Raw genomic sequence first — 14,374 nt, 5'->3', positions numbered from 1 at the left:
ATAAAGTCAAGGAGAAGCAGGGCTTAAAGGAGGAAAGAGGAGTGGACCTCCATTAACAGAGCAGTAGTGTTAGTCTGGACCTCTGCTTCGTGGGGATCCAGATTATTTTCATCATTTTTTCAATCTGATTTCTAAATTTTATTTCTTTTCATTTCAAAAAATAATAAATATACAAGTGAGAAATTTTTCAAAAAAATAGAGAAGCATAAAACTAAACCAATCAACTCCACTCTCAGTCCTAGTCTCCTGAGATAACCACTGTTAACAGTTCTTGTGTATCTGTCACAGCCTTTTTATCCAGATCAGATCAGATCAGTCGCTTAGTCGTGTCCGACTCTTTGCGACCCCATGAATCACAGCACGCCAGGCCTCCCTGTCTATCACAAACTCCCGGAGTTCACTCAGACTCACGTCCATCGAGTCAGTGATGCCATCCAGCCATCTCATCTTCTGTTGTCCGCTTCTCCTCTTGCCCCCAATCCCTCCCAGTATCAGAGTCTTTTCCAATGAGTCAACTCTTTGCATGAGGTGGCCAAAGTACTGGAGTTTCAGCTTTAGCATCATTCCTTCCAAAGAAATCCCAGGGCTGATTTCCTTCAGAATGGACTGCTTGGATTTCCTTGCAGTCCATGGGACTCTCAAGAGTCTTCTCCAACACCACAGTTCAAAGGCATCAATTCTTCGGCGCTCAGCTTTCTTCACAGTCCAACTCTCACATCCATACATGACCACTGGAAAAACCATAGCCTTGACTAGACGGATCTTTGTTGGCAAAGTAATGTCTCTGCTTTTGAATATGCTATCTAGGTTGGTCATAACTTTCCTTCCAAGGAGTAAGCATCTTTTAATTTCATGGCTGCAGTCACCATCTACAGTGATTTTGGAGCCCAGAAAAATAAAGTCTAACACTGTTTCCACTGTTTCCCCATCTATTTCCCATGAAGTGATGGGACCGGATGCCATGATCTTTGTTTTCTGAATGTTGAGCTTTAAGCCAACTTTTTCACTCTCCACTTTCACTTTCATCAAGAGGCTTTTGAGTTCCTCTTCACTTTCTGCCATAAGGGTGGTGTCATCTGCATATCTGAGGTTATTGATATTTCTCCCGGCAATCTTGATTCCAGCTTGTGTTTCTTCCAGTCCAGCGTTTCTCATGATGTACTCTGCATAAAAGTTAAATAAGCAGGGTGACAATATACAGCCTTGACAGACTCCTTTTCCTATTTGGAACCAGTCTGTTGTTCCATGTCCAGTTCTAACTGTTGCTTCCTGACCTGCATACAGATTTCTCAAGAGGCAGATCAGGTGGTCTGGTATTCCCGTCTCCTTCAGAATTTTCCACAGTTTATTGTGATCCACACAGTCAAAGGCTCTGGCATAGTCAATAAAGCAGAAATAGATGCTTTTCTGGAATTCTCTTGCTTTTTCCATGATCCAGCGGATGTTGGCAATTTGATCTCTGGTTCTTCTGCCTTTTCTAAAACCAGCTTGAATATCAGGAAGGGAGGCAGACAGAAAAACGGAAATCTCAGAATGTGGACCCCGCCCTTGCCCCACCCACGAGCCGGACTCCGCCCCCCGAGACTCCGCCCCCCAGGCCTCAGGCTGCAGTGCCACCTCCAGCCGCGAGGGGCCGCCACTCCCAGCCGACCACTCTCTGCGCGCGCGGCAGGCCCTCTCTCCCGCTTCCGCGCCGGCCGCTCGCCAACCTGCCGCCGCTCTCCGGCTCCGGCTGGGTCTCGCGCGCTCGGGCGCGGCTGGGTGTATTCGTAAGGGGCCTCGCGCCGCTGGGCGCACGCCGTCCCCCTGCCTCGCGGCGCGGGGTCTCGCGGGCCCCGCTCCCGCCCTCCGCTCGCCTGGCCCGGACCGGAAGCGGCGCCGCACGGCCTGGGCCTGGCGCGGGGGGCGGGCACCGGGGCCCGATCGGACATGGGCAAGAAGCACAAGAAGCACAAGTCGGACAAACACCTCTACGAGGGTGAGGAGTGGGCCACGGTGGGGGGCGGCGAGCCCACGGCCGCTCGGTGGAGTTTTCGTGCCTTCGAGACAACTCTCAAGCTTCCGAGGCGGGCCGGGGGTCGCACCTCCCGCGGGCAGGCCTGGACCCGCGAAGGGGGCGCGGCCCGCCTGAGCCGCGCCAGATCACCCAGGCGGCGGCGGCGTTCGAACTCGGGACCTCCGGCCGGGGCGGGTCTCCGGTTGGGAGGTGTGAGGCGGGCCCGAGAGGCCCGGGAGCGTTCGGGGCGTCCACTTGGCGAGTGTCCGTCATTCAACAGGTGCGCCGAGGGGCGCCCACTGCGTGCCATTGGCCACCTCTGCCTGTGCGCCTCAGACTGACTCTCCCTACCCAGTTTTACTCTGCGTTTTGGATACTACCCGGCGAGGCTCTCCTTTAATCGAGACTCTTTCTTTCGTTTAAGAGTATGTAGAGAAGCCCCTGAAGCTGGTCCTCAAAGTGGGAGGGAACGAAGTTACCGAGCTCTCCACGGGCAGCTCTGGGCACGACTCCAGCCTCTTTGAAGACAAAAACGATCATGACAAACACAAAGAGAGAAAGCGGAAAAAGAGAAAGAAAGGAGAGAAGCAGATTCCAGGGGAAGAAAAGGGGAGAAAACGGAGACGTGTAAAGGTAAAAGGTCGTTGCGTTGCTTCAGCTTTTAAGATGGTACCACTTTTCTGAGCGTTGCCGCCTCCCCCTGCCAACCTCACTTTGTTTTTTCTTTGTATCAAATGAGACGCTGAAATGCCCATAAAATCGGGCTGACTTTGAGGAAGAGCAGGGCAGCATAGAAACATGAGTCATCTATGAGTTTCAACAACTCTTTAATTATGCTCTTAGTTGTACTCACACATCAGGTGAGTGAACAGCTAAGTCCTCATTTTCAGGAGCTGCTTCAAAGAGTCGTTTTTCCATCTAGGAAAGGTGAAAGTCGTGCTCTAGCAAAGCTCAGTGTTCGAGGTTTTGGGAAAACAGTCATTTCAAAAGTAAATGTGTTGTCACAGAGCACCAGATTTGAGCCCCCTGCGTCATACAGCAAATTCCCACTGGCTGTCCAGTTTTACATGTGATGTAAATGTTTCAGTGCTGCTGTCTTAATTCACCCCACCCTCTCCTTCCCCCTATGGGAGCTGGGAGGGAGGTTCAAGAGGGAAGGGATGTATGTATACCTGTGGCTGATTGGTGTTGATAAGGGGCAGAAACCAACAGAATATTGTAAAGCAATTAACCTCCAATTAAAAATAATTTTTTTAAAAAAAGTAAATGGGTCTATTGGGATTCAGATTTTGTTCTGAAATACTGTAATGCCAAATACATAATGAACGACTCTCATCTTTTAAGACAAAATCTGAGTCTTGAAGAGATAATTTGATCAGAAACCTTCAAGGGATATGACAGCAGTAACAAAAATAAGCATTTTCTTAACCATCTGCAGTTCCTAGAAAGGAAAAAAGAAAGCGGCTGCCATCTCTGTTTGTCATCTGGGTAAAATAGTAATAATAAACTTTCCTTCCAAGGATGATCACATATGTACCTGGAATTGTCCTAGACTACCTCTGCACTTCCCAGATTTAAACCTGTCACCAAGTGACTTATTGAATCATTTACTGGAACTTGAAGCTAAATTTCCATAGGCTCATTTTTATAATTTTTTTATATTTATATATACAACAGAAATGTTCTAGACCATGTAATTAAACACATTGGTAAGTCCCTAAATCTTAGTCTCTTTTTGGAATTTCCTATATGTCTTTCTGCCCCAGTGTTTACTGCCTTTGTCTAGACTGACACTTGGAGAAGGCAATGGCACCCCACTCCAGTACTCTTGCCTGGAAAATCCCATGGATAGAGAAGCCTGGTGGGCTTCCGTCTGTGGGGTCACACAGAGTCGGACACGACTGAAGTGACTTAGCAGCAGCAACAGACTATGACAATACATAGAACTGTCAAATGTTTTTTCCCTAAATTGTAAAAGCCACATACGCATATGATTTTTTTTAATTCAAATAATATAGAAGTGAACAAGAAGGATGAGAGAAAAAGTTTTCCTCACTCAGGTATCTCATTTAGTCTTTCTCTCCAGAAATAACCAGTTTTGTTGTGGGGGGATTGTTTTTTAATTATTTATTATTACAGGATAAAGTAATTTATGAGCATAGTTTTAAAAAGTCAAGAGTACTATTAATACATTTAAACATAAAAGCAGACTCCTGTTCCATCCTTCCCAAACTTTTTAGTTTTTTCTTTGGATATTTATCTCCATTTCTAAATGTTGGTTTATTTTGCTGTTTACTGATTTCATTTGTACATCTTTTATTGACATCATGTTACAGAAGATGAGAATTTAAATTCATGTCCTTATGTAGCTCCATGCCCCCACTTTCCCTTCCTGCATTCTCCCACTGTAGATACATCTCAGTTCTTAGTAAATTCAGTGTTCAGTGTTCATTTCTAATTATTGTTTATTGGAGACAAGTGTAATATACAAATACAGGTCTGCTATTGACCAGTTGGCTAATTGCTTTCATTTGGTTGTTATGTACTAATTCTTCAAACTCTTAACAGATTTGTAAAAGCCACCTAGCTTCTGTTTTTCATGTGGGCAAACACGTCCCCCCCTTTTTTTTCTTTTTGAAACATCCGTCTTGCATCCATCCATCTCTGTCACTACCTGCTCTAATCTGGATTAGTTGATTAGACCTCCTGGGACTCCTTTGCCTGCTTTTGAATCCCATATCTTTCTCTTGATTTACGCCTTCGTTGTGGTGGACTCTTAACTCTACACACCCCCTAAGAAAGCATTCATAGGAGGTAGATTTTTGTTAAGTTCTTACATGTTTGAAAAATCTTATTGTACTCTCATATACTCTCCTCATAGAGATTAATGGTTTGACTCAGCATGGAACTCCAAATTGGAAGTTATTTTCTGCCAGAATTTTGAAAGCATTGCTTGTTGTTTTCTTGCTTCCAGATTTGCTGCTGAGAAGTCTGTTTCCTTCTGATTCTTAGTCCTTTAAACATGGCTAGTATGTGCTCTCTGGAAACGTTTAGAATCTTTCCATTGTCTTCAGTGCTCTGTTACTTTCAGTTCCGAGATGTTTGCTTGAAGTGTTTCTATGATAATTTCCTTTCCTCCATTCTCTCTTTGCTCTTTCCAGAGCCCCTGCTATTAGATGTTGGACCCTCAACTGGTTCTCTAATTTTCTTGTGTTGTTTTTTTTTTTTTTTTCTCCTCTGCTTTTTTGTGTTCTTCTTTCAAAGAAAGTTCCTGAACTTTGTCCTCTGGCTCTGGTCTTGGATTTTATTTCAGATCTCGTATTTTGAGTTTCCGAGAACTTTTTCATATTCTGTAACCATCCTTGTTTTAATAGCATCCTGTTCTTTTTACATGTAGTATCTTTTTTTCTCTGAGATATAAATTGATGGGGTTTTTTTTAAAAATATTTTTCTTTTAAGTTTTCTTTTTCTCCTTGCATTGTCTCTATTTTCCCCTCAAGTTTCTTCAGTTTATTCCATCTTTTCTTTTAGCGTCAGAAGCATCATTTAATTATCTGTTAGGCCTTTGTAATAGATTTTTTATTTAAATATGAAGCACAGAAAGGCGGATTATATGCTTTGTGCCTAGACAAAGTTTGTCAGCTGAGAGACTTCACTGTGGGCATGACTAACGGACCTGATCACTTCCATCAGGAACCACCCAACTTTTACCCTTTCCCAGGTTTCTGGGGTTAGAACTTTTCTCACAGGTGTCTCCTTCCTTGCAGGCAGGAGGTATCTTGTTTTCTCTGCTCTGGAGACTCCTCCACTTGCCTTTCATTTCCCAAATGTGTTGACATCTTTTATCCTCTGTGGTCTTCTCTGCTCTTTCTTCCCACCATCATCTCATTTAACTGGAAGTTGAGGTAACTCCTTTTAACCACTCCTGGTTTTAGTTCTGGCAGTTACTACTGTTACGCCAGCTACTATACTTTTCATTTCTTGTTTTATCAACTATCTCATCTTTGTATTAAATACACTGAATTTGATTATATTGCTGTACCATATTTTATTTTATATAACTTTTAAATGTTACAGGTAATGCTGCAGTGAATCTCACCGTTCACATCTCTTTATATCCTTTTATAAGGATATCTTCAAGATAGGTTCCTGCAAGTCTCTTCCTCTGCCCTTTCTTGACTGTGGCTTTGAGTGTCATCAGCCACCTATGTATTTTTATTTCATTGCAAACTAAGATGCTTTTGCTTCCACCATTCATTTGGACATAATACCCTGCAGAGTAGGGCAGTAGGTTAATGATTTCCACTGTGAACTTGAAAGTCTCTCAGTCCTGTCCGACTCTTTGCAACCCCGTGGACTATACAGTCCGTGGATTCTCCAGGCCAGAATACTGGAGTGGGCAGCTTTTCCCTTCTCCAGGGGATCTTTCCAACCCAAGGATTGAACCCAGGTCTCCCGCACTGCAGGCGGATTCTTTACCAGCTGAGCCACAAGGGAAGCCCAAGAATATTGGAGTGGTAGCCTATCCCTTCTCCAGGGGATCTTCCTGACCCAGGAATGGAACCAGGGTCTCTTGCACTGCAGGCGGATGCTTTACCAACTGAGCTGTGAGGGAAGCACTGTGTAAAAGGTAAAGTGAAAACTCAAAGAAGTGAAGTGAATTTGCCCAGGTCCTGCTTTCCCAGGACTCAGGGAGAACCAGGAGACATTTCTGGGGTGTCACTGATTCTGTAGAGGCTTTTTGGGTTATCCCTTTTTTTCAAACTGGACTGGGGAAGGGGACGGGACACTTCAGAAGAACACCTCTCTCCAAGCTGTGCTCTGGATCTCCAGGGAGTTTTAGTAACAACAGCTACCCCTGGTCTTTTCTTGGGGAAGGTCAGCTTTGTGACCCCTGTGGGTCTGAAAGGGGCTAGAGTATATGTGGTTCTGAGGAACTGGTGGCTCTTCTGTCAGTTCCAGTAGCAGGAAGGAGGAAGGGCACAAGAAAAGAATAAAACATGCCCTTTTCTTTTCTTTTCTTTTTGAGGATAATTGTTTTATAATACTGTGTTCGTTTCTGCCATACATCAACAAGAATCAGCCACCTAGGTGCATGTGTGCTCAGTCGTTTCTGACTCTTTGTGAGCCCATGGACTGTAGCCTGCCAGACTCTTCTGTCCATGGGATTTCCCAGGCATGGATACTGGAGTGGGTTGCCATTTCCTTCTCCAGGGGATCTTCCCAACGCAGGGATCAAACCCACAGGTATACATACGTGCCCTCTCTTCTGAACCCCCTTCCATCTCCCTCGCCATTCCACCCCTCTAGGTTGTCACAGAGCACTGAATTGAGCTTCCTGTGTCACACAGCAAATTTCTACTTGCTCTCTGTTTTACCTGTGGTAATGTAGATGTTTCCTTACTATTCTCCAGTTCGCCCCACCCTCTCCTTCCCTCACTGTCCTCGAGTCTGCTCCGTATGTCTGCCTCTCCATTGCTGTCCTGCAGGTGGGTTCATCAGTGCCATCTTTCTAGATTGCATTTGCGTTCATTAATATATGAAATTTGTCTTTTTCTGACTTCCTTCACTCTGTATAATAGTCTCTAGGCTCATCCACCTCATTAGGACTGACTCAGATCCTTTTTTTTAATGGTTGAGTGATATTTCATTGTGTATATATATACACCACAATTTCTGTATTCATTCATCTGTTGATGGACATCTAAGCTGCTTCTATATCCTCGCTTTTGTAAAAAGTGCTGCAGTGAACATTGGGATACATGGGTCTCTTAATTATGATTTTCTCAGGGTGTATGCCCAGTAGTGGGATTGCTGAGTCACATGGTAGTTCCGTTCCTGGTTTTCTAAGGGAGTTTCCACACTGTTCTCCATAGTGGCTGTATCGATTTACATTCTCACCGACAGTGCAAGAAAGTTCCCTTTTCTCCATATCTTCTCTAGAATTTCTTGTTTGTAGATTTTTTAATGATGGCCAGTCTGACCAGTTCGTGGTGATACCTCACTGTAGTTTTTATTTGCATTTCTCTAAATATGCAAATGAGCGATGTTGAGCATCTTTTCATCTGTTCGTTGGCCATTTGTGTGTCTTCTTTGGAGAAATGTCTGTTTATATTGTCTCCCCATTTTTTGATTGGATTGTCTGTTTTTCTGATATTGAGCTGCATGAGCTGCTTATATATTTTGGAGGTTAATCCTTTGTCAGTTCCATTTGCTGTTATTTTTCTTCCATTCTGAGGGTTGTCTTTTAATCTTGTTTATTGTTTCCTTTGCTGTGCAAAAGCTTTTAACTTTAATTAAGTCCCACTTGTTTACTTGCGTTTTTATTTCCATTACTCTAGGAGGTAGGTCAAAGAGGATCTTGCTGTGATGTATGTCAAAGAATGTACTGCCCAGGTTTTCCTCTAAGAGCTTTATAGTTTCTGGCCATACATTTAAATCTTTAATCCATTTTGAATTTTTTTTGTGTGTGGTTAAAGTGTTAAAGAGAGGTCAAGTTTTCCCAGCACCACTTATTAAAAAGGCTGTCTTTTCTCTGCTGTATCTCCTTGCCTTCTTCCAAGATAAGTGCCCATAGGTGTGTAGTTTATCTCTGGGCTTTCCATCTTGTTCCATTGGTCTATATTTCTATTTTTGTGCCAGTACAATACTGTTTTAATGTATCTTTGTAGTATAATCTGAAGTCAGGAAAGTTGATTCCTCCAGCTCCATTCTTCTTTTTCAAGATTCCTTTGGCTATTCAGGGTCTTTTTGATTCCCATACAGATTGTGATTTTTTTTTGTTCTAGTTCTGTGAAAAATACCATTGGTAGTTTTATAGGGATTGCGTTGAATCTGTTGTTTACTTTGAGTAGTATAGTCATTTTCACCATATTGATTCTTCTAATCCAGTAACATGGTATATCTCTCCATATGTTTGTGTCTTCTTTGATTCCTTTCATCAGTGTCTTATACTTTTCTGCATACAGGTCTTTTGTCTCTTTAGGTAAATTTATCCCTAGATATTTTATTCTTTTTGTTGCAGTGGTGAATGGGCTTGTTTCCTTAATTTCTCTTTCTGGTTTTTCATTTTTAGTGTATGGGAATGCAAGGGATGTGCCTTTTCTTTTTTAAAGTGTTTTTCTAAAAGGCATTCATAACTTCTGCTTGTATTTCATCATTTAGCCACTCTATCTGGTAAATGAAGGTGCAGGAAGGTTGGGAAATGTGTTTTAGTTAGGGGCATTATATCTTAATAAAAATCAAGACTCTTTTACTTAGAAAAATACGAAGATAAAGTTTTAGGGAAGCACAGATGTTTACAACACAAAACCCTGTAATTTTTCAAAGATGTCTTAAAATTTAGTAATGTCCTTTTGAGTAGGAAGGCACTGATTATAGTAGATAAAATGCCCAACAGATGGGATCAATAGTTTTCTTCCTATAAAGCAATAGTCTTTAATACCACCCACTGCGTTTGATTACTAAGAACTACATATACACTTTACAAATGATAACTGGTACTTTAAAAAGCAACTGTTACATTCTAGATTGTGTGCTTAGTGCTTTATGTATGTTTTCTCACTTTACTCTTCACCATAATCCTATAAGTCTGGTATTATCATCTCTCTCTTTGTTAAAGTTGTGGTAAAATACACACAGTATAAAATTTACCATCTTCTTCATTTTTAAGTGTCTGGTAGTGTTAAGAATACGCACATTGTTGTACCACCAATTTCTGGAACTTTTTCATACCCATGAAACAACTCCCCATTTCCGCCTCCTCCTCGCCCCTGGTAACCACCATTCTGCTTTATATCTCTCTGAATTTCACTGCTCTACATACCTCATATAAGTGGAATACAGTATACAGTAACACAATATTTGTCTTCTTGTGACTGACTTCTTTCACTTAAGGTTTATTCATGTTGTGGCATGTGTTAAGAGTTTCCTTCCTTTTTGAGGCTGAATAGTAACAATGGCACCCCACTCCAGTACTCTTGCCTGGAAAATCCCATGGACTGCAGCCTACCAGGCTCCTCCGTCCATGGGGTCGCTAAGAGTCAGACACGACTGAGTGACTTCACTTTCGCTTTTCACTTTCATTCATTGGAGAAGGAAATGGCCACTCACTCCATTGTTCTTGCCTGGTGAATCCTAGGGATGGGGGAGCCTGGTGGGCTGCAGTCTATGGGGTCGCACAGAGTTGGACACGACTGAAGCAACTTAGCAGCAGCAGCAGCAGTATTGCATTGTGTGGATATATTACATTTTGTTTATCCATTCATCCATCAATGGATATTTGGTTTGTGTCTACCTTTTAGCTATTATATATAATGTTGTTATGAACATGGGTATACATGTATCTCTTTGAGATCCTGCACTCTGTTCTTTTGGATGTATATCCAGAAGGAGAATTGCTGGATCAAATCATTGCCTCTTTTAAATAGATGAGAAAACTGAGGCTCAGAGAAGTTAAGTAACTGCTCAAGGACACAGGGCTAGCACAAGAATTCAAAATGCTGCTCTTAAAAGAGCTCTTTAGTCTAAAAGAGTTGTTGAAATGGACCCCAACCCTCAATCCCTTTATAGTATATGGAAGCATAAATCAGTGCCCTGACAGAGGCAGAATTCTAGTTCTGAGAGTCCTAGATTCCTTGGCACTGAGGGGAATCACAGAAGACTGCTCAGAAAGTAGCATTTGAGCTTTTATTTAGAGATCAGAGTGTAGTCATGTTACACTACAGTCGATTTAGGGTCAGCTGTATATTCTGAGCTATTATGTAGTACAGTAGAAATATTCTTTTCATATCATACAATTAAGTATAAGGGATCGTATGTATAAAAAGCCATGAGTATTATACTTCATGGGCTTCTTCAGGTATTTTCAAAGATAATCTGACAACCCAGTTTTCATTTATATGCTGACTTGAGAAGCTGACCCCTGAACAGAATGTTGCATTACTGTGAAGGTAAGGAAGCTTACACACCCAGTAGAGAGTTAAGAACAGAAGCATGATAGTGGGCAAATGTGAGTGTGTCTATAAGGGACATAAGTAGTTCTTTTTTAAAGCACAGAATCCATGAAGAGAAGTATAGGATAAGATCCAAAAGATGGTTGAGATGTCAGAGTATGGAGTTTGAACTTGAATATGTAAGCAGTGGAGAGTCAAAAACTTACTGAGTGAAAGATAAAAAGTTGAGCCTTAGTAATGATAATCTGTTAACAATATCAGCAGATATTGAAGAGAATAGTGAGCGTAAGGAGACTTTTTCATTGAAATAGCTCAGGTGAGAAGTCTGTATTCTTTTATTGGAACTCAAACCTGTTCTTCAGAAAAGCATAATCTAACCCAAATTCTATCTTGACTGCTTTGCAAGTCAGCGTCAGGTGTAGATATTCAAAGAATTTAGGCTAGTCCTGTTATTAAGGATGTTATCAGAATAAAATGACAAGTGTTTTTCTTTAATTTTTTTAAAATTACGAGCATTAGCAAGGAGAGATAAGAAAGCCTTCCTCTGTAAACAATGCAAAGAAATAGAGGAAGACACTAGAATGAAAAAGACTAGAGATCTCTTTGAGGAAACTGTAGATACTAAGGGAACAATTCATGCAAAGATGGGCACAGTAAAGGTTAGGAACAGTATGGACCTAATAGAAACAGAAGATAGATACTAAGAAAAGGTAGCAAGAATACACAGAAGAACTATATAAAAAAGATGTTAATGACCCAGATAACCATGATGATGTGATCATTCACCTAGAGCCAGAAATCTTGGAGTGCAAAGTCAAGTGGGCCTTAGGAAGCATCACTACGAACAAAGCTAGTGGAGGTGATGGAATTCCAGCCGAACTATTTTCAAATCCTAAAAGATGATGCTGTTAAAGTGCTACACTTAATATGCCAACAAATTTGGAAAACTCTGCAGTGGCCACAGGACTGGGAAAGGTCAGTTTTCATTCCAATCCCAAAGAAGGGCAATGCCAAAGAATGTTCAAACTACCACACAGTTGCACTCATTTCACATGCTAGCAAAGTAGTGCTCAAAATTCTCCAAGCTAGTCTTCAACAGTACATGACCAAGAACTTCCAGATGTTCAAGCTGGATTTAGAAAAGGCAGAGGGACCAGAGATCAAATTGCCAACATCTGTTGGATCATAGAAAAAGCAAGATATTCTAGAAGAACATCTGCTTCATTGACTATGCTAAAGTCTTTGACTGTGTGGATCACAACAAACTGTGGAAAATTCTTCAAGAGATGGGAATACCGGATTACCTTACCTGCCTCCTGTGAAACCTGTATACACGTCAAGAAGCAACAATTAGAACCACACATGGAACAATGGACTGGTTCCAAATTGGGAAAGGAGTACATCGAGGTTGTGTATTGTTACCCTGCTTATTTAACTTATATTCGGAGCACATTATGTGAAATGCCAGACTGGATGAAACACAAGTTGGAATCAAGATTGCTGGGAGAAATACCAATAACCTCATATGTGAAGTTGATACCATCCTTATGGCAGAAAGCGAAGAACTAAAGAGCCTCTTGATGAAGGTGAAAGAGGAGAGTGAAAAAGTTGGCTTAAAACTCAACATTCAAAAAACTAAGATCATGGCATCCGTTCCCATCACTTCATGGCAAATAGATGGGGAAATAATGGAAACAGTGAGAGACTTTATTTTCTTGGGCTCCAAAATCACTGCGGATGGTGACTGAAGCCCTGAAATTAAAAGACACTTGCTCCTTGGAAGAAAAGCTGTGACAGCATATTAAAAAGCAGAGATTACTTTGCCGACAAAGGTCCATCTAGTCAAAAGCTATGTTTTTTCCAGTAGTCATGTATGGATGTGAGAATTGGACCGTAAAGAAGGCTGAGTGCAGAAGAATTGATGCTTTTGAACTGTGGTGTTGGAGAAGACTTGAGAGTCCCTTGGACTGCAGGGACATCAAAAAAGATCAAACAAGTCAATCCTAAAGGAAATCAATCCTGAATATTTATTGGAAGGACTGATGCTAAAGCTGAAGCTCCAGTATTTTGGCCACCTGATGTGTAGAGCCAACTCATTAGAAAAGACACTGATGCTGGGAAAGACTGAGGGCAGGAGGAGAAGAGGAGACAGGGGACAAGATGGTTAGATGGTATCACCAAGTCAATGGACATGAGCTTGAGCAAGCTTCAGGAGATGGTGAAGGACAGGGAAGCCTGGTGTGCTGTAGTCCATGGGGTCATGAAGAGTCAGAGCGACTGAACAACAAAAACAACAAGCATTCATAGGATATTATTCACAAGCTAGAGTTAAGTAAAACTTATTTTTTATTGATGTAACAGTTTATAACACCAGTTTCATGGGTCCAGATACATGTATACCCATGTTCATAGCAACATTATTTATAATAGCCAAAAGGTAGACACAAACCAAATATCCATTGATGGATGAAAGGATAAACAAAATGTGATATATCTGCACAATGCAATGCTGCTGCTATATTTTGTCTTTTGTGTACACTATAGCACCACCAAAATTTACTTCCCATCCATCAGAATAATTGATTCATTTTATCCCTTTCACCCTCCTCCACATTCCCCTCTGGTGACCATTGCTGTATGCTTTGTGTCTGTGTGTTTGGGTTTTTTGGTTTGGTTTGTTCATTTATTTTGTTTTCTTTTTTGTTTTTTATGTTCTACATATGGGTGAAATCATAACAGTATTTGGCTTTCTCCGTCAGACTTATTTCACTTTAGCATAATGCCCTCAAGATCTATGGATGTTGATGCATATAACAAGATTTCATCTTTCTTTTATGCCTGAGTAATATTTCATTTCAATGTGGTATTTTCTTTCCATTCATCCATTGATAAGCACTCAGTTTGTTTCCATATTTTGGCTATTATAAATAATGCTGCAGTGAACATAGGCTTATATACATCTTTTTGAATTAATGTAAGTAAAACTTAATGGAAATTTAAACTTATTCCTATACAGTAAATTTCCGTTCTGTTAAAGTCCTGTACTGGGTCCCAGGAGGCATACATATTCGTAAAAACTGACTTTTGAGTGTTTATGCTCAGCATTGTTCTGAGTTCTTTACTATTTAAATACTTCATAGCTTTATGGGGTAGGTACTGTTAGTATCTCATTTTGTTGCTGAATTAACTGTAAAGTAGCTTATTACTCAAGAGGAGAAATGAATGACGGTAATTGTTGAAGAAAGTGGAAATTCTGTCAAAACACAATTCATTGACTTCTTTTGTGTGAATCTGCCACACCCAGGATCTCAAGGCTTTTATAGCTTATTCCAGTCAGCAGAAAATCCTCCCCACTTTACCCCGCTTGGCTGTTCTCTCCTGAGGTGATCCTCTTAGTCACATAGGATCTACCAAGAGAAAAGGA

The 14,374-nt window shown here is 41.4% G+C and overlaps 1 protein-coding gene across 2 annotated transcripts in view; it reads left to right on the top strand.

The window, feature by feature from the left end:
* The first annotated feature begins 1,694 nt into the window (after positions 1–1,694).
* BRD7 (bromodomain containing 7) overlaps positions 1,695–14,374 on the top strand; it is a 45,028-nt gene continuing 32,348 nt past the window's right edge. For both annotated transcript variants that reach the window (XM_070770545.1, XM_070770544.1), the window contains exons 1-2: positions 1,695–1,978; positions 2,421–2,629. In XM_070770545.1, the coding sequence (XP_070626646.1) occupies positions 1,930–1,978; positions 2,421–2,629 (258 nt within the window). In that variant the 5' untranslated portion in view covers positions 1,695–1,929. The remainder of the gene's footprint in view (positions 1,979–2,420; positions 2,630–14,374) is intronic.

Source organism: Bos indicus, chromosome 18 (assembly GCF_029378745.1).
Source record: "Bos indicus isolate NIAB-ARS_2022 breed Sahiwal x Tharparkar chromosome 18, NIAB-ARS_B.indTharparkar_mat_pri_1.0, whole genome shotgun sequence".
NCBI lineage: Eukaryota > Metazoa > Chordata > Mammalia > Artiodactyla > Bovidae > Bos > Bos indicus.
Note: the sequence above shows the minus strand (reverse complement) of the source record. Positions and strands in the feature narration are given on the sequence as shown.